This window comes from Trachypithecus francoisi, unplaced genomic scaffold (assembly GCF_009764315.1).
Source record: "Trachypithecus francoisi isolate TF-2019V2 unplaced genomic scaffold, Tfra_2.0 Lachesis_group5, whole genome shotgun sequence".
NCBI classification, from domain to species: domain Eukaryota; kingdom Metazoa; phylum Chordata; class Mammalia; order Primates; family Cercopithecidae; genus Trachypithecus; species Trachypithecus francoisi.
The window spans coordinates 57,722,417-57,747,815 of NW_022681470.1; the positions used below are offsets into that span (position 1 = coordinate 57,722,417).

A 25,399-nucleotide genomic window follows, 5' to 3' on the forward strand; every position below is an offset into this window, starting at 1 on the left:
TGAGGGGATACATGCAGGCAAATGATTCAGTGGTGTGGAGGGGTGGGGAGGTTGGAGAGGGATGGTGGCCACAGTATGGGGAAGCTCCTTTTCGGGTGATGGGGAGTTAACCAGTTTCCTCTTTGTGGCAGCACATGGAGGAATTCTCAATGAGTGGGAAACTGATGAGCATCTTCGGCCTCTTCTGCATGGGCTGCAACCACGAGATCAGCATAGAGGCATCGGAGGCATTGCATTACCTGTTCAAAATCCTTGTGCTTCAGAGAAGTAAGTAACATGAGCCTGGGTAGCCACTGGGCTGCAGCCATGGGGGCCCACAAATAACAGGAGCACATAAGCACTGCTCATTGAATGCCCACTTTGTGTCAGGCGCACGATGAAGGGCAGCTCCTTCTCACGAGGGCAGAGTAGATATGCTATGATGCCCCAAGATGAGGGATCCTTGTTACAGGTAGATCTGGAAATTTTATCTGGATGAGCTCCAACCCCATTGCTGATGCAATGCCCTCTTGTAAGAGATTCTAAGAGATTCTCAGGGAAAAGGGGAGCTAGGCTTGCAGCCACCTATGGAATCAACTTGGATACTCAATATTTCCCAGTGGTCTCAGCCTTACTGCTAGGCCTAAGACTGGGAAAATGAACATCTTTTCTTAGGGAACAAATTTGGGAGTCCCAGATTGAGCCCCTCTTTGCTCGAGGAAAACAAAAAAATACAAACAGTCATATACACTTACAGAGGTGCCAGGAGGATTTGCAAATATCCCTAAAAGGAGCTTCAGAAACGCTTACTTCTCATGGTTCAACAGGGCATACTTCTTACGAGGGCATTTGCTCAGCACCCACGGGTAGAACAGTCCACATTCTGGCACAGCGCAGGAAGAGCTGCAAGGACTAGACTGAGTCCCCAGCCGCATTCTCCCTCCACCCATTGGCCTGGTGCTGGGGAACTCTGCCCACTCTGTTGAGCAAATGTTATTTCACCCATTTCACTCTGTTGATCTTCTCTGAGGTTTGGAGGGGAAATAAAGAAGGGTGTGTTCCTATTTCCCTGTTAAGGCCCTGCCCCTTAATTCTTGTTTTTGGACTGAAGGTGTGAAACAGAAGACAGAGACTATCCTGAAGGATTTGCAGAAGCATTTCCGTGGAGCGTGGCTTACCAGCCTGCAGGATCTAACACTGGTAACCATCACTCTCCACAGTGCATGAAATGTCCAAATGGGGAACCATGACAGGGAATAAGGAGGGTTGGGGTGGGGAGATTGTAGAGGGCCTGGGTGGGGCCACAGAGGAGTAATCTTTCACCCAGAGGAGTGTCTCCAAAGCTCAAGGGGAGTGTCTCCAAAGCTCAAGGTCACATGGATAGCAGGCTGGAGGGGTAAGACCCATTCCCTAGCTGCTGCACTTGAGTTGACTGAGGCTTGAAGTCACTGAGAGAGTTTTTTTTTTTTTAAATAGAGTCTTCCTCTGTTGCCCAGACTGGAGTGGCGCGATCTTAGCTTACTGCAACTCTGACTCCTGGGTTCAAGTGATTCTCTAGCCTCAGCCTCCTGTGTAGCTGGGATTACAGGCTCATGCCACCACACCCAGCTAATTTTTGTATTTTTTAGTAGAGATGGGGTTTCACCATGTTGGCCAGGCTGGTCTTGAACTCCTGACTTCAGGTGATCCACCCGCCTTGGCCTCCCAAAGTGCTAGGATTACAGGCGTGAGCCACTGCGCCTGGCCAAGATAGTTCTTTAAAAGAAGTATAGTCAACCCTATTCTCCTCCTACAGATTGTGCCCTTGTACCTTATTTGTAGCCTAGCCCTAATTATTTTTATTCAGTAAAGATGTAGTGGTTGTCTTAGCCAGGCACTGTGGCTCATGCCTGTAATCCCAGCACTTTGGGAGACTGAGGCAGGTGGATCATGAGGTCAGGAGATCGAGACCATCCTGGCTAACACGGTGAAACCCCATCTCCACTAAAAATATAAAAAAAAATTAGCTGGACGTGGTGGCAGGCGCCTGTAGTCCCAGCTACTTGGGAGACTGAGGCAGGAGAATGGTGTGAACCCAGGAGGCAGAGCTTGCAGTGAGCCGAGATCGCACCACTGCACTCCAGCCTGGGCCAGAGCGAGACTCCATCTCAAAAAAAAAAAAAAAAAAAAAAAAAAAAGATGTATTGGTTGTCTTAGATATGGTGTCTTCAGGCTCAATCAACTCAAATCACTCCAGTCAGAAATCCAAGAGTCATCCCTTGCTCTTTCCTCTCCCTCACTCTCCACATCCAATTCAACACCAGGTTTGTTCATTCTCCCTTCTGGATAGCTCTTGAATTTGTCCACCCTGCTCCAGCCCCACTGTGGGGCCCCCAGAATCTCTTACCTGGGTCACTCCAGCAGCCCCTTACTGATCATCCTGTTTCCAACTATGCTTCTTGTCACATCATTTTCTATGCTACAGTCAGAGAACTGCATTTCTAAAATGCAATTGCTGAGATGTATTATTCCCCTTCAGACTTTGCACTGACTCTCCACTGTCCTCATTCTAAAGTCCAAACTTGTTCACTTGACCCACAAGACCCTTCATGATCTGGTCGCTGCTGTAACCGTCCTGCCTCATCTTGTCTCAGTCTCCTTTTCCACCTGGCCCAGGTCTCCCTTGCAGAACACAGTAGTTAGGCTGAACTTCCTTCCACTCCAGGCCTTTGCATATTCTGTTCCCTCTGCCTGGAACTCTGTCCTTCTTTTTCCTTGGGTCTGAATCATGGCGGTAGGGGAAACAAACACATCCTTCTTCACGTGGCAGTAGGAAGGAGAAGTGCTGAGCAAAGGAGAAAAAGCCCCTTATAAAACCATCAGATCTTGTGAGATCTCACTCACTATCACGAGAACAGCATGAGGGTAACCACCCTGACACATGGGGATTATGGGAACTATAGTTCAAGATGAGATTTGGGTGGGAATATAACCAAACTGTATCACTCACATTGCACTATAACTGCCTGTTTACTTGCCCTGACTTGATGGTAAATTCCTTGAGGGTAAAGGCATTGTATGTCTTAGTTGCAGTTTTCCTGAGCTCCCAGCAATAGGACCAGGCACAGAGCTGAGCCTCAATATTGTTTGAGCGAATGAGCTTCACGTGGATATGCAGATGCAGGCTCAGAGATATGAGACATGTCTGCTGTACATAATAGCAGTCCTACTTGCTTTGGAATGCTGCAAGCTCACTAAACATCAGAACTCATTTCCAATGGACTCATTTGCTTGCATTCCAAATAGAAGTAGAAATGTCTTTTGCATTGTCCTCTGTGTCAAGCTGTCTGGACCATTGCTCCTTCCTGGAGATTTCAGAGCTGGTGGCACTCTGAAGCTTGTTTCACACCATAGAATAGCCAGATGCTGGCCAGGGACTGCCTCCACTGGCCCCTGGTTGATTGGTCTCTTTGGAGGCCAGAGGCTTTGGGGCAGACCCAAGTTGGGATGCTGGCATCGTGGAGACAGCTGTTCTTCTTTCTTCAGTTCTTCAAGAAATACCTGACCCCTGAGGAGAGAGCAGATATGATCATGGTGAGCATGGAGGCCATGACCAACACCAGCAGGCATGACATCTCTGCAGCTTCCAAGATGTTAAAGATGATCCTGAAGTACACGATTCCAGAGATCGGGAAGGTAGCAGCTCTGGGGGACCTAATGGTTCAAGGTCAATTTAAGGATTCTTTCTTTCTGTTCTGTTTTGGGTCTTGTATCTCCTACCAGTTAGAGTTTAAAGAATCACACGCTTCAACCCATGGGAGAAAAGGCTAAATGAGGAATAGTTTGTGATTGTGGAAAAGACTCTTCTTTGGGAAGTGTTGACCATCTGGCCTCTATCTCCAACAGGATGGAAAGAAGAATTGAGTCAAAACTGTAGCAGACTACTAGGGGCTGCTAGGACCAAGAGAGACCTCAGTCTTTCTTCCTGCTTCCAGACAGTATTTGATATGTTAGATCTATAGGTGCCTTCTTCTTTCTTCAGGAGGGATAATTCAGGGGCGTGTGTGTGTATATACATATAAATATATGTATATACACACACACACATCCACAAACTTATGACACACTAACATAAATAGAGATGAAATACAGAGACTCCTTTATGAGAGCTGGGACTGGTTCTCAGTAAAATTAAGACAGCATAGGGCTGGGCGCAGTGGCTTACAGCTGTAATCCTAGCACTTTGGGAGGCTGAGGTGGGAGGATCACTTGAGCCTAGGAGTTTGAAACCAGCCTGGGCAACATAGCAAGACCCCATCTCTTAAAAACATTAATAAAAAAATTAAGACAGCACAGTTTAGCGGTCCTTTTAATGATAGTATTTTAAAAGATCTTATGGACTGATGGAGGCCCTCTTATTTTAATGGCCTAACCCACTTCTCTAACTCACTTATGACCTCTCCACAATAGGTTCTATGAGCAGTTCTGGGATCTTACACTTTCCACTTCTCTGGCCTGGATTGCCTTTTGATTGAATGCCTCAGAGCAGACTGCTGATAAGTTGAAGGGGACCCCAAAGATCAACTACTCTAACTCCCCACTTGATGCTTGTAATCTCTTTTGAAGGTTTTAAATCTATTTTGTATGGAATGCTTCACAAATGTACATGTCATCCTTGTGCAGGGGCCATGCTAATCTTCTCTGTATTATTCCAATTTTAGTATCTGTGAAGCAAGCACAATGCTTGTAATCTCTTTGAGAGCACCCCAGACCACTGGACAGCCAGATGGTGCTGAAAGCAATCTTGAGGCGCTCACTACCTTAAACCATAGCTCATTTGTATTTGTAAACTACTTTCTTTTTAAAAAATTTTAATTTACGAAAAGGATATATATTTATGGCATACAACATGATATTTTGAAATATGTATGCATTGTGGAATGGCTAAACCAAGCTAATTAACATATCAATTAACTCACATACTTTTTTTTGTAGTGAGAACGTTGAAAATCTACTATCTTAGCAAATTTCAAGTATAGAATAGTTATCGTGTTGTACAATAGATCTGAACTGATTTCTCCTGTTTAAATGAAATTTTGTATCCTTTGACCAATATCTCCCCAGTCCTCCTCACCCCCAGCCCCTGGTAACCACTGTTCTACTCTCTGCTTCCATGAGTTTGACTTTTTTAGATTCCATATCTAAGTGAGATCACCCAATATTTGTTTTGCTATACCTGGCTTGTTTTGTTTTTCATAATGTCCTCCAGGTTCATGTATTTTGTTACAAATGACAGAGTTTACTTCATTTTTAAGGGTGAATAGCATTCCATTGTGTATCTGCCACATTTTCTTTATTCATTTATCTGTCATTGGAAGCTTAGGTTCTTTCCCTATGATGACTATTACAAAAGATTCTGCAGTGAACAGGGGAGTGCAGTTATCTCTTCCAGACACTGGTTTCATTTTCTTTGACTGTATACCCATAAGTGGTATTGGTAGTTTTACTTTTAGTTTTTTGAGTAACCTCCATCATCTTGGAATTTTCCATAATGGTTGTGCTCTTTATAAATGAGAAGGCCAGGTGCAGTGACTCACACCTGTAATCCCAGCCCTTTGGGAGGCCCAGGAAGGAGGACCGCTTGAGTTTAGGAGTTCAAGACCAGCCTGGGCAATATAGTGAGACTTCATTTCTACTAAAAATCAAAAGCATTAGTTGTGCATGGTGGTGCTCACTTGAGTCCCACTAGTGAGGTTGGGTTGAGAGGATCACTTGAACCCAGCGGATGGAGGCTGCAGGGAGCTATAATTGCGTGACTGCACCCTAGCTGGGACAACAGAGCTAGACCTTGTCTCAAAAGAAAAACAAAATGAGAAAAGGCTCAAAGAGGCTATGAGCCTTAATTACTGAAGTTTCATCACCAGTTATTAGGTGACAGACACTGTTCCAACCAATTCAGATGCATTAACTCAGAACTGTTGACGTGGGTAAAATCGTCCTCATATTTTGTGTGAGGAAATAGAGCGCAGAGACAATGAAAAGCTTTCTCAAGGTCACACAGTTGGTAAGTGAGGAGGTGAAATTCACATCCAGGGAGTGTGACTTTAGAGTTCATGCGGACCACCACCTGCTGCCTCCACCCTGCATAGCCAGTAAACAGCAAGGACTGACTCTTCCCTCCCTCCCTTATAGTCTTGAGGCCACGTGGAGGCAGCAATCCTATGCCCTCTGCCTTCCTGTCTCTAAGTTACTCATCCTCAGATTCTTCCTTCATTCTTCATGACATGGTTTCCAGACATGGTTCTGGTCTCCCCTGGCTGCTCTCTATTTTGTCCCTCTTAAAATATCGGGGTTGTTCCGTGGTGGGCAGGTGTGTATAAAGCTACCCTTAAAATCCAAGGAAGCTGAGAGGTCAAAGAAAGAGGTTGATGAATCCAGTTTCTGAGAAAGAAACATTTAATACTAACTTAAAAACAAGCCATACTGGGCGCAGTGGCTTACGCCTGTAATTCCAGCACTTTGGAGGGGCTGAGGTGAGTGGATCACTTGAGGCCAGGAACTCAAGACCAGCCTGGCCAACATGGTGAAACCCTGTCTTTACTAAAAATACCAAAAAAAAAGAAAAAAAATTATCCAAGTGTGGTGATGTGCAGCTGTAATCCCAGCTACTCTGGAGGCAGAGGCAGGAGAATCACTTGAACCAGGGAGGCGGAGATTTCTGTGAGCCCAGATCACACCGCTGTACTCCAGCCTGGGAGGCAGAAGGAGACTGACTCAGAAAAAAAAAAAAAAAAAAAAAAAAAAAGAAAGAGAGAGGGCGTGGTTACTCACACCTGTTATCCCAGCACTTTGGGAGGCTGAGGGAGGTGGATCAGCTGAGGTCAGGAGTTTGAGACCAGCCTGACCAACATGACAAAACCCCATCTCTACTAAAGATACAAAAATTAGCTGGGCATGGTGGCATGTGCCTGTAGTCCCAGCTACTTGGGAGGCTGAGGCAGGAGAATTGATTGAACCTGAGGGATGGAGGTTACAGTGAGCTGAGATTGCATCACTGCACTCCAGCCTGGGTAACCAAGTGAGACTCCATCTAGAGCAAAACAAAACAAAACATAATGGAAGCCAAGTCCCAGGAGGCTGTGAGAGGAGCTGGTCGACCCCCTAGCCATCACCCACCATGTTCCAGGGCTTCTATACAATAGGAGTCGGACATGGTGGGTGTGCCTGTAGTCCCAGCTACTGGGAGGCTGAGGTGGGAGAAGCACTGGAGCCCAGGACTTCAAGGCTGCAGTGAGCTATGAGCATGCCACTACCTTGTCTCTAAGAAACAAACAAGCAGATATACCTTAGAGAAGGAATATGCAGGACAATTAAAATCAATCCCTCAGGAAAAAGCAAGAATGCTATGCAAATCTGCCCTAAGGGCAGGATTTATGGCAGGGGTTGTTTTGACCTAAGGACAGGATTTACCGTAACAATAGTTAAAGTAAGGTTGGTGTGGTAGCTCACGCCTGTAATCCCAGTGCTTTGGGAGGCCCAGGCAGGCAGATCAGGAGGTCAGGTGATCGAGACCATCCTGGCCAACATAGTGAAACCTCGTCTCTACTAAAAATACAAAAATTAGCTGGGCGTGGTGGTGAGCACCTATAGTCCCAGCTACTTGGGAGGTTGAAGCAGGAGAATTGCTTGAATTCAGGAGGTGGAGGTTGCAGTGAACTGAGATGGTACTACTACACTCCAGCCTGGCGATAGAGCGAGACTCTGTCTCAAAAAAAAAAAAAAAAAATAGATAAAGTAGAAATCTTAGAGGTATTCTGGGAACAAAGATTAATCAGAAGTCAATATGGTGGCCAAAACGAAAAGAAAAGGAAAAAATAAAACAACAGCAACAAAAAAGAAGTCAATATGCTGGGCCAGGCGCTATGGCTTATGCCTGTGACCCTAGCACTTTGGGAGGCTGAGGCAGGTGGACTGCCTGAGCCCAGGAATTTGAGACCAGCCTGGGCAACATGGTAAAACCCTGTCTCTAATAAAAATACAAAAAATCAGCTGGGAGTGGTGGTGTGCACTTGTAATCTCAGCTACTCGGGAGGCTGAGGCATGATAAAACCTGGGAGGTAGAGGTTGCATGAGCTGAGATCTCGCCACTGCACTCCAGCTGCATGGGCGACAGAGCAAGACCCTGTCTCAAAAAAAAAAAAAAAAAAAGTCAATATGGTGGATTAGCATCCAACATGGGGTTGCTTCAGGCCCCATAGGGTCCAAGACAGTCCACAGTCCTGAGGGTGTGGCCTGACTAGAGCAGAGTGTGGTGGGACGGTAACTTTTTTGGTCTGGACATGCTGTGTATGCATTATGTGCAGCCCTACAGGTGAAGTGGGTGCCTAGTTATGTGGATGCTGGTGAGCTGGTGTCGAGTATCTGGAAATAACCTCCTTTTCCCTCATTTCAGGTGCCGGAAATCATCCAGTACATTTACTACCATATGAACAGCATTACAGAAACCACAGCCCAAAAGACCATTAAGAAGATCCTGTATTTGCTGTCCCAGTACTACACTGATGAAGTTATCCTGACACTATTGAAAATAGAAGATCAGTCACAAAAGTAGGTGACTTTCAATAGCATAAGTACATGCCCCCCAGTAGTCTATTTCCTTCTTCTTAAAACATATTCAGGACGGGCACAGTGGCTCACTTCTGTAATCCCAGCACTTTGGGAGGCCCAGGTGGGCAGATCACCTGGGAGTCAGGGGTTCGAGACTAGCCTGGCCAACATGGTGAAACCCCCATCTCTACTAAAAATACAAAAAATTAGCTGGGCATGGTGGCAGGTGCCTGTAATTCCAGCTGTTTAGGAGGCTGAGTCAGGAGAATCCGCTTGAACTTGCGAGGAAGAGGTTGCAGTGAGCCGAGATCGCGCCATCGCACTCCAGCCTGGGCAACGAGAGGGAAACTCTGTCTCAAAAAAAAAAAAAAAAGTCGCGGCTGGGCACAGTGGCTCACGCCTGTAATTTCAGCACTTTGGGAGGCTGAGGCGGGTGGATCATCTAGGGTCAGGAGTTCGAGACCATCCTGGCCAACATGGTGAAACCCCGTCTCTACTAAAAATACAAAAATTAGCCGGGCGTGGTGGCGGGGGCCTATAATCCCAGTTACTCAGGAGGCTAAGGCAGGAGAATCACTTGAACCTGGGAGGCAGAGGTTGCAATGAGCCAAGATCATGCCACTGTACTCCAGCCTGGGAGATAGAGTGAGACACTGTCTCAAAAAAACAAAAAAAGGTTTATATATATATCTGTTCTAACAAGCGTGTGGTAGCCTCTCATTGTGGTTTTAATTTGCATTTCCCTAATTCAATTGCAACTAATGATGATGGGCATCGTTTCATGTCTTTCTTTGCCATTCATATATCTTCTTTTTTTTTTTTTTTTTTTTTTTTTTGAGGCGGTGTCTCGCTCTGTCGCCCGGACTGGAGTGCAGTGGCCGGATCTCAGCTCACTGCAAGCTCCGCCTCCCGGGTTCACGCCATTCTCCTGCCTCAGCCTCCCGAGCAGCTGGAACTACAGGCGCCCGCCACCTCGCCCAGCTAGTTTTTTGTATTTTTAGTAGAGACGGGGTTTCACCGTGTTAGCCAGGATGGTCTACGATCTCCTGACCTCGTGATCCGCCCGTCTCGGCCTCCCAAAGTGCTGGGATTACAGGCTTGAGCCACCGCGCCCGGCCCATATATCTTCTTTAACCAAGTATCCAAGTCTTTTATCCATTTCAGTTGGGTTGTTTTCTTATTGGTGAGTTTTGAGAGTTCTTTATATATTCTGTATACAAGTCTTTTATCAGATACACGATTTTCATGTATATCTCCCATTTTGTGGATTGTCTTTTCATTCTCTTAAGAGTTCAGAAGTTTTTAATTTGATGAAATCCAGTGTTTTGTTTCTTATGGATCATATTTAGGGTCATAGGTATTTCTTTCCATGTTTTCTTCCAGAAGTTTTAACTTTTGTGTTTTATATTTATGTTTATATTTCACTTTTATTTAACTTTTTAGAAAGCGTGACGAGTGGGACTAGGTTCAGTTTGTTGCATATAGAAGTCTAATTTTTCCAGCACCATTTGTTGCAGAGATTATCATTTCTCCACTGAAGTGTCTTTGCACCTTTATCAAAAATCAATTGATGGCTGGGCGTGGTGGCTCACACCTGTAATCCCAGCACTTTTGGAGGCCAAGGTGGGAGGATCACTTGAGGTCAGGAGTTTGAGACCAGTCTGGCCAACATGGCGAAACCCCATCTCTACTAAAAATACAAAAATTAGCTGGGGATGGTTGTTTGCACCTGTTATCCCAGCTACTTGGGAGGCTGAGGCATGAGAATCACTTGAACCGGGGAGGTGGAGGTTGCAGTGAGCCAAGATTGCGCCACTGCATTCCAGCCTGGGTGACAGAGCAAGACCCTGTCTCAAAAAAAAAAAAAAAAAAAATCAATTGACAATATTCATGTGCCTCTAATTGTGGGCTCTCTTCTTGTCCATTGAGCTATATGTCAATTCTTTCATCAATACCATACTGTCTCTAATAGTGTAGTTTTATTTATTTATTTATTTGAGATAGAGTCTTACTCTGTTACCCAGGGTGGAATGAAGTGGCGCCATCTCGGCTCACTGCAACCTCTGCCTCCTGGTTCGAGGGATTCTCCTGCCTCAGCCTCCTGAGTAGTTGGGATTACAGGCGCCAACCACCATGCCCAGCTAATTTGTTGTATTTTTAGTAGAGACGCGGTTTCACCATGTTGGCCAGGCTGGTCTTGAACTCCTGACCTCAGGTGATCCACCCGCCTCAGCCTCCCAAAGTGCTGGGATTACAGGTGTGAGCTACGGCGCCCAGCCTAATGTAGTTTTATATTAAGTATTAAATCAGGTGGGATGAGTTCTTCAATTTTATTACTATTGTTTTGTTTTTGAGACAGAGTCTCACTGTCATCCAGGCTGGGGTGCAGTGGTGCAATCACAGCTCACTGCAGCCTTGAACTTTTGGGCTGAAGCAATCCTCTTACTTCCACCTCCTGAATAGCTGGAACCACAGGTGCATGTCACCTCACCCAGCCTTTTTTTTTTTTTTGGTAGAAATGAGATCTCTCCTTGTTGCCTGGCTGGTCTCAAACTCCTGAGCTCAAATGATTCTCCTGCTTCAGCCCAAGTGCTGGGATTACAGGTGTGAGCTGTTGTACTTGGCCTATAACTCTTTCTCAAAATTGTTTTGGCTATTTTATTTTCTTTGCTTTTCCATATAATTTTTTTTTTTTTTTTTTTTTTTGAGACAGAATCTCACTCTGTCACCCAGGCTGGAGAGCAATGGCATGGTCTTGGCTCACTGCAATCTCCACCTCCCAGGTTCAAGTGATTTTCTCACCTCAGCCTCCCAAGTAGCTGGGACTACAGGTGCATGCCACCATATCCAGCTAATTTTTGTGTTTTTGGTGAAGATGGGGTTTCACTATGTTGGCCAGGCTGGTCTCAAACTCCTGATCTCGTGATCTGCCCAACTTGGTCTCCCAAAGTGCTGGAATTACAAGCATGAGTCACTGTGCCTGGTCTGCTTTTCCATATAAATTTTATAATTTATATGGAATATTTATTTCTTTAAAGGTATTCTTGTGGTATTTGTATTGGGATTATGTTGCATCTATAGAAAATATAATGAGAATTGACATCTTCACAATATTGAGTTTCTGGTTCATGAACATAGTGTATCTCTTCATTTATTTAGGTCTTTAATTTCTTTCATCAATCTTTTGTATTTTCCAGCACACAAATCTTGCAAATATTTTGTTAGTTTTATACCTAAGTATTTTTGTGCAATTGTAAATGGTACATACATAATTTTTTAAAATTTTAGTTGTTTATTACTGCTATATATAAATAACACCAATTTTTGTATATTGACCTTCATTGACCTTATATCCTGCAATAAGTGAGGTTTCACTTATTAGTTCTTGGAACTTTTTAACAGATTCACTGGGATTTTCTACATAAGCCATCATATCATCTGTAAATAGAGGTGGTTTATAGTGTTTCTTTTTCTTCCAAATTTGTGTTTCTTTTTCTTGCTTTATCACACTGGCTAGGACTCCTAGTACAATGCTGAGTGTGGGTGACGAGAATGGACGTCTTTGCTTTATTCCCAATCTTAGAGGAAAAGCTTTCAATATTTCACCATTAACTATTATGTTAGATGGCAGGGTTTTGTTGTTGTTGATGTCAGATGTCCTTTATCAGGTTAAGAAAGTTTCCTTCTATTTCTAGTTTGTTGTGAGTGTTTACCACAAATGGAGATTATCACAAATGTTTTTACTACACCTATTGAGATAATTGTGTGGTTTTTTTTTTGTATCCTGTTAATATAATAAATTACATTTTTGACTGTGGAGCCAGCCTTGCATTCCCAGGATACACCCCATTTGGTTGTGATGTTTTATCTTTTTAACATATTGCTGGATTTGATTTGCTAATATTTTGTTGAGGACTTTTGTGTCTATTTGGTTGAGGATTTTTTTCATGGGAGATACTTGGTCTGTAGTTTTTTCTGTCATTCATTTATTCTTTCTCTCTTTTTTTTTTTGAGACGGAGTCTCACTCTGTCCCCCAGGCTGGAGTGCAGTGGCCAGATCTCAGCTCACTGCAAGCTCCACCTCCCGGGTTCACGCCATTCTCCTACCTCAGTCTCCCAAGTAGCTGGGACTACAGGCACCCGCCACCTCGCCCGGCTAGTTTTTTTGTATTTTTTAGTAGAGATGGGGTTTCGCTGTGTTAGCCAGGATGGTCTCGATCTCCTGACCTCGTGATCCTCCTGTCTTGGCCTCCCAAGGTGCTGGGATTACAGGCTTGAGCCACTGTGCCCGGCCTATTCTTTCTCTTTTTTCTTGTATATCTTTGGTTTTTGTGCCAAGATAATGCTGAACTCAAAAGATTGTTTTGGGAGTATTTTCTTTTTCTTTCTTTTTTTTTTTTTAGACAGAGTATTGGTCTGCCACCCAGACGGGAGTGCACTGGTGCGATCTTAGCTCACTGCAACCTCCACCTCCCAGGTTCCAGCAATTCTCCTGCCTCAGCCTCCTGAGTAGCTGGGACTACAGGTGTGTGCCACCATGCCCCGCTAATTTTTGTATATTTTAGTAGAGATGGGGTTTCACCATATTGGCCAGGCTGGCATCAAACTCCTGACCTCATGATCCGCCTACCTCGGCCTCCCAAAGTGCTGGGATTACTGGCGTGAGCCACCACGTCCAGCCTATTTTCTTATTTTCTATTTTTTGGAGGAGATTGTGTAAAATTGGTGTTACTTTTTTCTAAACATTTAGTGGAATTCAATACTGAAGCCATCTGGATCTAGAGTTGTATTTGTTGGAAGTTTTAAAACTATGGATTGAATTTATTTAGTAGTTAGGGTCATTCAGATTATCCATTAATTTGTTCATCTTCTAGTCTCTTAAGGTGGAAATGTAAATTACTAATTTGGGAACTTTCCTCTTTTTTAAAATAAGCATTTTAATGCTATGAATGCTCCTCTAAGCATAGCTTTATCTGCATCTAACAACTTTTGTTATATTGTGTTTTCATTTTCTTTTAGTTCAAAAATCTTTTCTAATTTTCCTTGGGTCTTTTTCTCTCACCCATGAATTACTTAGAAGTATTGTTAATTTCCAAATATTTGTGGATTGTCCAGATATATTTCTGTTACTGATTTCTAGTTTAAATTTATTATGGCCAGATAATATACTTTATGTGATTTCTATTCTTTAAAATTTGTTCAGATTTGTTTTGTAGCCCAGAATATGGTATATTGTGGGGAATGCTCATGTGCACCTACAAAGAATGTGTATTCTGGCCAGGCGCGGTGGCTCATGGCTGTAATCCCAGAACTTTGGGAGGCCAAGGTGGCTGGATCACCTGAGGCCAGGAGTTCAAGACCAGCCTGGCCAACATGGTGAAACCCTGTCTCTACTAAATATACTAAAATTAATGAGGGATGGTGGTGCACGCCTGTACACCCAGCTACTCGGGAGGTTGAGGCAGGAGAATGGCTTGAACCTGGGCCGTGGAGGTTGCAGTGAGCTGAGATCCCACCACTGCACTCCAGCCTGGGTGACAAAGTGACAGCCTATCTCAAAAAAAAAAAAAAAAGAATGTGTATTCTGCTGTTGTTGTCTGGAGTGTTCTATAAGTTAGGTTATAGAACAACACAGTGTTGTTCAAGACTTTTATAATTTTTTATAATTTTATGATTTTCTGTCTACATATTCTGTCAATTACTGAGAGAGGAGTGTTGAAGTCTCCTAATTTACTTATGCATTTATCTATTTGTTCCTTTGGTTTTATCATATTTGCTTCATGTATTTCATTAGGTGTATATACATTTAAGATTGCTACATCTTCTTGATGAATTGACTGTTTTATCATTAATTAATGTCCCTCTTTGTACCTGATAATGCTCTTTGTTCTGAAGTTCCCTTTGTCTGATGGTAGTATGGCCATTTTGTTTTTTAAACAGTCTGTATTTGTGTGGTATATCTTTTTCCATTCTTAAACTAATATATATAATTATATTTAAATTTTTTAAAAATATAGCATATGGTTGGACTTGTGTTTTTATTTAATCTGACAATCTCTGCCTTTTAGTTTGTGTATTTAAATCATTTATAATTAATGTAATTAATAATATATTTGGATTTAAGTCTACCATCTTATGATTTATTTTGTTTTTCCCCTTTGTTTTTTATTCCTGTGTTCCCCTTTCCTACATTCTTTCAAATTGTTTGAATTTTTTTTGGCATTCTATTTTAACTTATCTATTAGATTTTGATTCTTTGTACCAATTTTGGATTCCTGGGCATTTACGTACCTAAAGTTTTATAGTCTATTTACATACCTAAACTTCCATAGTCTGCTTAGAGTTAGTATTTTACAATTTTGAGAAAAGGTAGAAGCTTTCACTATACAGCTTGTTTTACCTTACTTACTTTTTTTTGAGACAGAGTCTTGCAGGCTGGAGTGCAGTGGCATGATCTCAGTCACTGCAACCTCCACCTTCTGGGTTCAAGCGATTCTCTTGCCTCAGCCTCCCGAGTAGCTGGGATTACAGGCATGCGTCAGCACACCCAGCTAATTTTTGTATTTTTAGTAAAGATGGGATTTCACCATGTTGGCCAGGCTGGTCTCAAACTCCTTGAATCTCAAGTTATCCGCCCGCCTCAGCCTCCCAAAGTGCTGGGATTACAGGTGTGAGCCACCTTGCCCACCTAATTTTGCTTTCAATAGTCATACATATTTTTAAACGTAAGGGGAGAAAAACGGTCTGTTACATTTACTCATATATTTGCCATTCCTGTTGCTTTATCTTCATTGTTAAAATTTCAACTTTCACTCTGAAAAAATTTCTTTTCTGCTTGAATAACTTCATTAGCGTTTCATTTAGAGCATGTCTTTGAGCGATAATTCTTAGTTTTCTCCATATGAGAAAGTTTCAATTTTACCTTCTTCTTTTTTTTTTTTTTTTTTTTTTTGAGACAGAGTTTCGCTCTTGTCGCCCAGGCTGGAGTGCAATGATGCGATCTCTGCTCACTGCAACCTCTGCCTCCTGGGTTCAAGTGATTCTCCTGTCTCAACCTCCCGAGTAGCTGTGATTACAGGAGCCTGCCACAATACCCAGCTAATTTTTTTGTATTTTTAGTAGAGATGGAGTTTTGCCATGTTGGCCAGGCTGATCTCAAACTCCTGGCCTCAAGTGATCTGCCTGCCTCGGCCTCCCAAAGTGCTGGGATTGTAGACGTGAGCCACTGTGCCCGGACAGTAAATTTCTGTTCATTATAAATTACCCAGTCTATGAGATTTTGTGATAGCAGCACAATACAAACTGAGACAGTGGCAAAGGGGCTTTTTTTCAGCTAAGAATCTTGAGAAGGGGAGATTATTGTGAATTACTCAAGTGGGCTCTTAATGTAACCACAATGTGTCTTGTGATTGATGTATCTTGTTCGAACTTCAATGCACTTCTTGAATCTGTAAATATATGTCTCTCGCCAAATTTGGGAAGTTTTAGGTCATTACTTCTTCAGATATTTTTTTCTGTATCAGTCTCTTTTTCTTTTTATAAGATTTCAATGACATGAATATTTGACTTTTTAATGGTGTCCTATAAGTCTCTGAAGCTCTGTTAATTTTTTTCTAATTTCTTAGTTCTTCAAATTGTATAATTTTTATTGATTCATCTGCAAGTTCATGAACTCTTCTTTCTGTAATCTCCATTTTCCTCTTGATCTCATCCCGTGAATTTTTGTTTCAGATATCATATTTTTCAGTTCTAAAATTTCCATTTGGTTTTTTAAAAAAATAGCTTATTCTTCAGCTGAGAACATGAGAACATCCATCTTTCCACTTCTTTCTTTGTTTCTTTGCTTCTCTCTCTCTCTCTTTAGTTCTTTTTTGAGACAGAGTCTTGCTCTGTTGCCCGAGGTAGGGTGCAGTGGCATGATCATAGTTTACTGCAGATTCAACCTCCCAGGTTAAAGCTATTCTCCCATCTCAGCCTTTGAGTAGCTGGGATCACAGGGGTGTGGCACCATACCCAGCTAATTTTTTAACTTTTTGTAGAGACAGGGTTTCTCTATGTTTCCCAGGTTAGTCTTGAACTCCTGGGCTCAAGCGATCTCCCGCCTCAGCCTCGCAAAGTGCTGGGATTGCAGGTGTGATCCACCATGCCCGACCTTTCCATTTATTTCAGTTATGTACATCTTTACCTCATGGAGCATGGTTAAAATGTGTACTTAAAGTATTATTATTATTTTTTTTAGGCAGGGTTGTGCTCTGTTACTCAGGCTAGAGTGCAGTGATGTGATCATAGCTCACTACAACCTAGAACTCCTGGGCTCAAGTGATCCTCCTGCCTTATTCCTCAAGTAGCTAGGACAACAGGCATGTGCCACCATGCCCGCTATTTTTAAAAGTCATTTTTTAGAGAATGGATCTCACTATGTTACTCAGGCTGGTCTTGAACTACTGGTCTCAAGGGATCCTCCTGCTTTGGCCTTCCAAAGTGTTGGGATTATGGGTGTGAGCCAATGCACCCGGTCGTGTCTCAGAGTTTTAGCTGCCTGTGCTGCTACAGCTGCACAACTGGATCTGGCTTCAGGGTGATGAAATGGGAAAAAAGAGAGAGAGAGAGGAAAAAAAAACAACTGGCGCTTCCCCCATCCTTACACTCACTGGGCCACAGTGCCCTGTGTTAGGTGCTTTTGTTGCTGCCCAAATGCTTCTACTGTGCAGCTCTGCATCTGGAGTCACTCTCAGGACAGAGCTTGGGAGAGGAAAGAGACAAAGAAAGAAAGAAACAAGGATCCCACCCATACTTCCCCAACTCACAAGGACCCATTTTCCCAGTCCTCTGACCAGAGAGACAGAGTTTAACTCAGAGATTTTGTTGCCTGTGCCTGCTGCATAGTTCAGTCCTTGGGTCACCTTCGGGTCAAAGCTGGAAGATAATAGAGAAAAAAGAATTCTGGGAAACTCACTCAAATGTTGTTTTTCCAGTGTTGGGAGGTAGTTGCTTTTTGTATTTGTCCAGTGTTTTTAGTTTTAATTGGTGCGAGAGCTAGGCTGGAGTGGGCTTGCTCTGTCCTAGCAGATTGCGTAGACTCTCTTACTAGGGAAATTAGGATTGCTTGTTGTTAATTCCTTTATCATGAGAAGGAAGTGTCTTTCTATTCTGTATCTGCTGAGTATTTTTCTTTTCACTGATGTGGAATTGTTTAACAAAAGGTTGACATCATATAATTAGAGTGTTTTCTTTTGGGTCGGGGGTGGTTTGAGATGGAGTCTCACTGTAGCCCAAGCTGGAGTGCAGTGGTGCGATCTCGGCTCACTGCAACCTCTGCCTCCTGGGTTCAAGCGATTTGCCTGCCTCCCAAGGAGCTGGGATTACAAGCGTGTGCCGCCATGCCCGGCTAATTTTTGTATTTTCAGTAGAGATAAGGTTTCATCATGTTGGCCAGGCTGGTCTCAAACTCCTGACCTTAGGTGATCTGCCTGCCTTGGCCTCCCAAAGTGCTGGGATTACAGGCGTGAAACACTGCACCTGGCTGGACAAAGTTATAATTCGATAGGAAGAATAAATTCTGGCATAGTAGAGTGACTGTGGTCAACAGTAAGGTATCATATATTACAAAACAGTCAGAGGAGAGGCTTTTCAATGCTTTCAATGCAAAGAAATGGTAAAATCTGCTGAGATTTTTGAAAAATAAAAAATAGACTTTGAAATACCAAATGCCATTGCAACATCTAACGACATATTTATACAAATTTATACAGGTTTCTTTCTTTAATCTTTTAATTTCCAAGTGGTTAGATATTTTGATCATCTTTTTCTAGATTTATTGGATGATAATTAGAGAACCCAATCTAAATGTCTTCTCCTTTTGATAATGTGTTGAGGGATTCTTTTGTGTGTATAGACCAGGAAGATTAATGTTATCAACTTTACTATATGTTTAATGGCTATTTGAAATAAATTTATATTCTCTACTGCATGCAAAGTCATCTATTAGACCAGACTTGTTTATTTATTTATTTTTCTTTTTTGTATATTTTTAAAGTAGAGATGGGTCTCGCCATGTCACCCAGGCTGGTCTTGAACTCCTGGGCTCAAGCAATCCTCCCTCCTCAGCCTCCCAAAGTGCTGGAATTGCAAGTGTGAGCCACCTCACTCAGCCAGACCAAGCTTATTTAATTGTTTTATAATATCTCATTGTACGATTATTACAAACTGTTTTATCCATTTTTTTTTTTTTTTTTTTTTTTTTTTTTTTTTTTTTTTTTTTTTTTTTTTTGAGGCGGAGTCTCGCTCTGTCGCCCGGGTTGGAGTACTGTGGCCGGATCTCAGCTCACTGCAAGCTCCGCCTCCCGGATTCACGCCATTCTCCTGCCTCAGCCTCCGAGTAGCTGGGACTACAGGAGCCCACACCACGCCCAGCTAGTTTTTTTTTTTTTTTTTGTATTTTTTAGTAGAGACGGGGTTCACCGTGTTAGCCAGGATGGTCTCGATCTCCTGACCTCATGATCCGCCGTCTCGGCCTCCCAAAGTGCTGGGATTACAGGCTTGAGCCACCGCGCCCGGCCTGTTTTATCCATTTTTTTAAAATGACTGTTGTTTCCAGCTTCTTGCCATTATTAACAGTGCTGTTGTGCACATTCTTACTCTAATATTGTGTTTAGATTTATAGGCATATTTACCATTTTATTTGCTCACCATCCCTTGCATCTCAAACTTTCCTTAGGAAATAATTTTTCTTTTCCCTAAAGGGGAAAGAAAAAACAAAACCTCTAAAGGTATTATTTAGGAGTTTATCCTCTAGGGAGACCCTATTGGTGAAACCATCTATTTTTGTTTATCTCTAAATAAAGCAAATCTGCATGAAATGATAGATTTGCTGGGAACTTGTGGGTTGATGTTTATTTTTGTTCAACACTTGGAAGGTTTATCCCATTGTCTTCTGCTCCCCACTGTTTCTGTGGGGAAGTTGGCTGTCAGTCTCATTGCCATTCTTTCATTGACAACTCATTTTTTCTCCCTTGTCTTTGTCCCCAGAGCATGCTGTGTATTGTTACCAGCTGTGAAAGTCTGTCTTCACCTTTTATCTCACCTTCACTTCCTCAATGCTTTGTCCTCCTGTTTCAAAAAGGCCATGACTTCTTGAGGATACTAAGCACATTTTCTTAAAATTTTATGTTATTTGTAGCAAATGCTTTTCAGATATGTACTTTTCTTCTGAGTGTGATTTTTCCAGGTAAAAGTGAGAGGGGAGACACGCTAGGCAAAGGGAAAGGCATGTGCCCAATGATAGAGGAGAGAGAGTCCGTGCATGGGGTGAGGTTGGGGGTGCTGTGCAGGGCTGGTGATCAGACCTGGCCTGAAGAGAGGTGCGGTCATGCCGGATATTAAGGATGACAGGGGAAAGCCTGGAAGACAGATGCAGTGGTCTGAGGGTGGGTGGGTAGTGAGAGCTTGGACAGGCCAGAGAGAAGGCTCTTCTCTCTGATCTGACACATTCAAGTGTGGTCAACAAGCTTTGGCCTCAGATATTTTCTCAAACCAGGTTCACAGACCAAGTGAACATTTCCAGATTTCTGTGAGATGACAGAGAACAGGGAGGTCTGGAGGTGATGGCAAGGTGAAAGGAATAGAAGGAGAAAAAGAGAGGGGATAATGAAGAGAGAGACAAGAAAGAAGGAAGAAACCAGGGGAACTAGGGGCCTGGGCAAAGGAGCCTAGAGTCCCCTCCCCTGGAAGCACTGTGGGACTTGTGAAGAGTGGGTTACCTGGAGTGGGTAACTACATCCATGGGTTTCTGACTCTGCAGGGGGGTTTGCAGGCCCTGGGAAATCCTGGCATCCTTCCCCAAAGGCTACGAAACGATCATGGACTATCTGCTCCAGAGGCTGACTCCACACCAGAGATCAAAGGACCAGGAGCCCAGCCACAGAACAGAGATCTCACCACTGATTGTATGGAAAGGCCAGCAGAGGGGGGCTGGGCTGGGGAAGGGGACTCCCTGCTCTCCTGTCCTTGGCTGACTTGGGCTCTTTGGCCTTGACCTTTTAGGTATCAGTGTTTGGTAGAACAGTCTAATGGCAGTCTTGGAGTTGGGTTGCAGGGAGGGTTTTCCAGTTGACTTAGCTTTGTCAGGGAGATAGAATAACTGAATTCCCCAGTTCCTCTTTAACTTTCAAAGATGGTAAGAGACTAAAACAACCACTATGATTAGAAGAGTGCTTTAAAACAGTGACATTCTAGAAATTGCCCTTCATTTTTCTGGCTTACACTAAAGTAGTCTTCACTTGCTCTAACAGCATGGGTTTTACTGGGCAAGTCTGTATGGTGATGGGTGGTGGAAAGAGACTTCCTGGTGACAGGACCTATGAGTTGAAGATATGATAATGCCTCACTCTTCTCCTCCCTCCCAGGCCACCAGAGCCATCCATGAGCTCCTGCTGGAACCCAGTCGGCGGATGGAGGTGCAGTCCTTCTTCTCTTCCTTGTTCATGGCCCTGCTGTTCCAGATCTCCTTTTTGGTGGTTGAAGTGGACACTGAAATAAGCCAGGATCAGCAACACATAGCTGAATGGGTGGACCCTATAAGGTACCTTTGGTGTTTGCTAGTGATTATGCTCCAGGGACCATCAGCTTGGCACCTTCGCCTGACTTGGTGTCAGCCTGCTGGGCCTGAATACCCTTTGTACACCCTCCTGCCAGGGCACTTAACATGTTCCCTATGTGTCATTTCAAGAAGTCCCCCAGGACTTAAAACAATTATATTTTATTATTATTATTTTTAGAGACAGGGTCTTGCTATTTTGCCCAAGCTGGTCTTGAACTCCTGGCTCACAGCCTCCTGTGTTGCTGGGATTACAGGTGCAAGTCCAGCTGTCTGGACTTTTTAGAAAAGACTCCTTTAAACTTGGCCTACTAGGCTGATGCAGAGATTCTGCACCAAAATGAGATCAATACCGTGGATAAAACACACATCCAAGTCCACGACCTGGATTGCATTCCCTACCCTTCTGCTGGCTCCCTGAGTCACCTTGCAGATGCTACATCTCTTTTGGTCTCAGTTGCTTTGCTTGTAAAATATTAGCCTGGGTCTCTGGGGGCTGTCCCACACCAGCAGTTCATGATCCTGAGAAAGTTTTGGGAGTCGGGCAGGTGGCCGGTGAGGGAGAGGAGCGCAGGTGGTGAATGACTTCCTATCTGTTCTTGGCCCTTTCTTCAGTTCTACCGTGGAGGCCCTGAAGACCTTGATGCGAAGTTCTGGGTATGGGGACTATGTGTCTTCTATACAGAGACATGGGGGCTGGTGGCTTCTTGTCAATCCTGAAAGACACTATGATGGAGTCACTGTGCTGGCCAGGTGAGCTGCACCTGGGTCCTCGGCTGGAGGGCCGTCCATTCACTTGGCCCACTTCTGTGGCCCAGGCCTCACCTGAACACTGTGCTCTTGTTGGTAGGTCCCTGGTCATCAACAACTGTTGGCACAACCGCCCCCTCTTCAGCTCCATCATCAGATTCCTCCAGGACCCAGACTGCAAGAATCACTTAACGGCCCTTGTGTTCCTGACAGAGGTGGCTGGTTCTTGGCGGGAGGGGGGCAGGTGAGGGTGATCCCTCTGTGAGACAGCCACACCCAACAGACGCCTCCTAGAAAGGCCACTGACTCACTGCTAGGAAGGGTTGGGGGACATGACTAGTGGTTACCTTGAGCTGGGGCCTTTGGTACCTTCTTGAATCTCACAGCAGTTTGACTCTGCCCTGACTTTACAGAAAAGCACAGCTCTCTCCTTCAACCACTTCAGCCTTGAGCAGCCTTTTAAAATTAATCCTTGCTTAGCGATTGACTCAGTACAATTCAGCCACCTGACAGAAAAAAAAGAAAATAGGAAATTTAGAAAACATGGAAAAGTATATCAAAAATTATACAACCATTACTAAGCATAATCCCCAGAGGAAACCACATTTATTCAGGTTTTTGCCTATATAGAGGTGTGTGTGTATGTGTGATAGTTGAAATCATTTTCTACTAATATTCTATATCCTGCTGTATTCAAATATCTGTCTATGTCATTGCATGTTCTTTGTAACACACATTTTTAAATTTTGTTTTATTTTTTGAGACAGGGTCTCACTCTCTTGGCCAGGCTGGAGTGTAGTGGTGTAATCGTGGCTCACTGCAGCCTCCGTCTCGTGTTCTTAAGTGATTCTCTCACCTCAGCCTTCTGAATAGCGATGTCTACAGGCATGTAGCACCACGCTTGGCTAATTAAAAAACAAAATTTAATATAGAAAAGGGGTCTCGCTAACTGCCCAGGCTGGTCTTGAACTCTTGGGCTCAAGTGATCCTCCCACCTCAACCTCCCAAAGTGCTGGGGTTACAGTTGTAAGCCACCATGCCTGGCCTATAAATGTAAATGTTAATGGTGATATAATGTTTCATCACAAAGATGATCTATAATTTATTTGACATTCTGTTTCCAATTTTACAAGATTAGAAATAACACTTTAATGAACATCTCTGTCAAAAGTTTTTGCCCGTATTCCAGATTATTTCCTTAACTATTGAATATAATAAGTGGAACTATTGGTCCAAAAAGTATGAATGTCTTCTATAACTTTTAACAATAATGCCAAATTGCTTTCCAGTGGAGCTGTACCAATTTAGACTTCCACCAACAGTATCTGGGAGAATTTCAGAGTTTCTGACCCACTACAGCTTTAAATGGGATCCTTTTAAAATTCAAGCCACCAGATTTTTTTTTTTTTTTTTTAATAAGGGCTGGACTACTTTTGAACATAACCACAGAGATAGAAGATAATACATTACTAATACTAGGATGTAAACAGATATTATCCCAGTATGTCGTCGTGTGCCCTTATGTGGATTACAGGACATTGGTGTCTTGTTGGAAGGTGTCCACTGCTAGAGGCTGACCTGTACATGTTGGTATGGGGTACTGAGATACACATTCAAGGATATATGTCATGTTGGCAGAACTCCTGCTCAGGGTGTGGGAATGAGACATGTAGGATGCAGAACCCTGACTGGAAGGGGATGGCTTAGTCCAGTGGATCTCAATCATTTATGAACTTCATATCTTGGGGAAGCTGTTTAAAATGCAGATTCTGGACGGGGCGCAGTGGCTCAAGCCTGTAATCCCAGCACTTTGGGAGGCCAAGACGGGCGGATCACGAGGTCAGGAGATCGAGACCATTCTGGCTAACATGGTGAAACCCCGTCTCTACTAAAAAATACAAAAAACTAGCCGGGTGAGGTGGCAGGCGCCTGTAGTCCCAGCTTACTCGGGAGGCTGAGGCAGGAGAATGGCGTAAACCCGGGAGGCGGAGCTTGCAGTGAGCTGAGATCTGGCCACTACACTCCAGCCTGGGCGACAGAGCGAGACTCCGTCTCAAAAAAAAATAAAATAAAATAAAATAAAATAAATTAAAATAAAATGCAGATTCCTGGGCCCTGTCCCCAGAGACTTGGAAGTCTGGGGTAAGGCCCAGAAGCCTTTTTTGCTGGTGGCTTTTTTTTTTTTTTGAGATGGAGTCTCTCTGTCACCCAGGCTGGAGTGCAGTGGCATGATCTTGGCTCACTGCCACCTTTGCTTCCCAGGTCAAGCAATTCTCCTGCCTCAGCCTCCTGAGCAGCTGGGACTACAGGCACGCATCACCATGCCCAGCTAATTTTTGTATTTTTAGTAGAGAGGGGGTTTCACTATGTTGGCCAGGCTGGTCTTGAACTCCTGGCCCCAAGGGATCCACCTGCCTTGGCCTCCCCTCTCAAAGTGTCAGGATTTCAGGCATGAGCCATTGTGCCCACCCTCCAAAAGTCTTCATTTTCTTTTTTCCTTTTTCTTTTTTTTTTTGAGACAGAGTCTTGCTCTGTTGCCCAGGCTGGAGTGCAATGGCACAATCTCGGCTCACTGCAGCATCCACCTCCTGGGTTCAAGTGATTCTCCTGCTTCAGCCTCCTGAGTAGCTGGGACTACAGGCATGCACCACCATGCCCAACTAATTTTTGTATTTTTAACAGAGACAGGGTTTCACCATGTTGGCCAGGCTGGTCTCGAACTCCTGACCTCAGCTGATCCGCCTGCCTTGGACTCTCAAAGTGCTGGGATTACAGACGTGAGCCACCATATCCAGACGAAGTCTTAATTTTCTAAAAGTACTCCAGTGGTTGCTGTGCCACAGGAAGTGCTTGGACCCAGCTTTGGGAAACAATACAAGGCACAAGCCTGCGTGGGCTGGAGGCCACCATGAGATAGCTGCCACTCTCTTTAGAGCAGTAATTCTGAACCCTGGCTGCATATCAGCATCCTCCCGGGAGGTTTCCAAAATGCAAATGCCAAGCCCCCACCCCACCCCTCACTCTCTGTCAAGTTTTTCTATTTGAATCGATTTGGGACGGGGTCTAGGCATCAGTTTGTTTTAGAAGCTCCCAGGTTTAAAGCGATGTTCTAGAAATACAGCTAGGATTGAGAATCACTCTAGAATTTCCCCAAGTGTCTGATACCCAACTGAAACAAAGGGACACACAATAGAGCGTTTGCTCATCTGCCACCCTGATTGGGATTTTGGGCTGACAACGGGGAGGGGAGGTCAGCGTGCTTGGGAAGAGGCTGGAAGGCACACCCCAGTAGCGAGATAGGTGAACCCCATTCTTAGCAATCAGAGAGAGAAGCAGTAGATTCTAAAGTGGAAAGCCAGTGGGGTTTTAAGTACTAGGTAAGTAAGTAGGTCAAGATCTGTTAAGTGAGAGACCATGGCTAAGAAAGCTTTCTAATATTTCCCAGCCTTTGTCACTCCCTGTTTGTTGGTTCGTTATCTTTATTCATTT

The 25,399-nt window shown here is 43.8% G+C and overlaps 1 protein-coding gene and 1 non-coding gene across 2 annotated transcripts in view; one reads left to right on the forward strand and one right to left on the reverse strand.

The window, feature by feature from the left end:
• LOC117074071 (maestro heat-like repeat-containing protein family member 7) overlaps positions 1–25,399 on the forward strand; it is a 45,583-nt gene that overhangs the window by 6,339 nt on the left and 13,845 nt on the right. The window contains exons 4-11 of the mRNA XM_033195304.1: positions 132–267; positions 1,091–1,179; positions 3,505–3,654; positions 8,411–8,565; positions 20,366–20,510; positions 20,970–21,145; positions 21,776–21,913; positions 22,011–22,125. Of these exons, the coding sequence (XP_033051195.1) occupies positions 132–267; positions 1,091–1,179; positions 3,505–3,654; positions 8,411–8,565; positions 20,366–20,510; positions 20,970–21,145; positions 21,776–21,913; positions 22,011–22,125 (1,104 nt within the window). The remainder of the gene's footprint in view (positions 1–131; positions 268–1,090; positions 1,180–3,504; positions 3,655–8,410; positions 8,566–20,365; positions 20,511–20,969; positions 21,146–21,775; positions 21,914–22,010; positions 22,126–25,399) is intronic.
• Positions 4,597–4,699, reverse strand: LOC117076958. Its single transcript, XR_004434566.1, has one exon. It is a non-coding gene; the product is annotated as a U6 spliceosomal RNA (small nuclear RNA).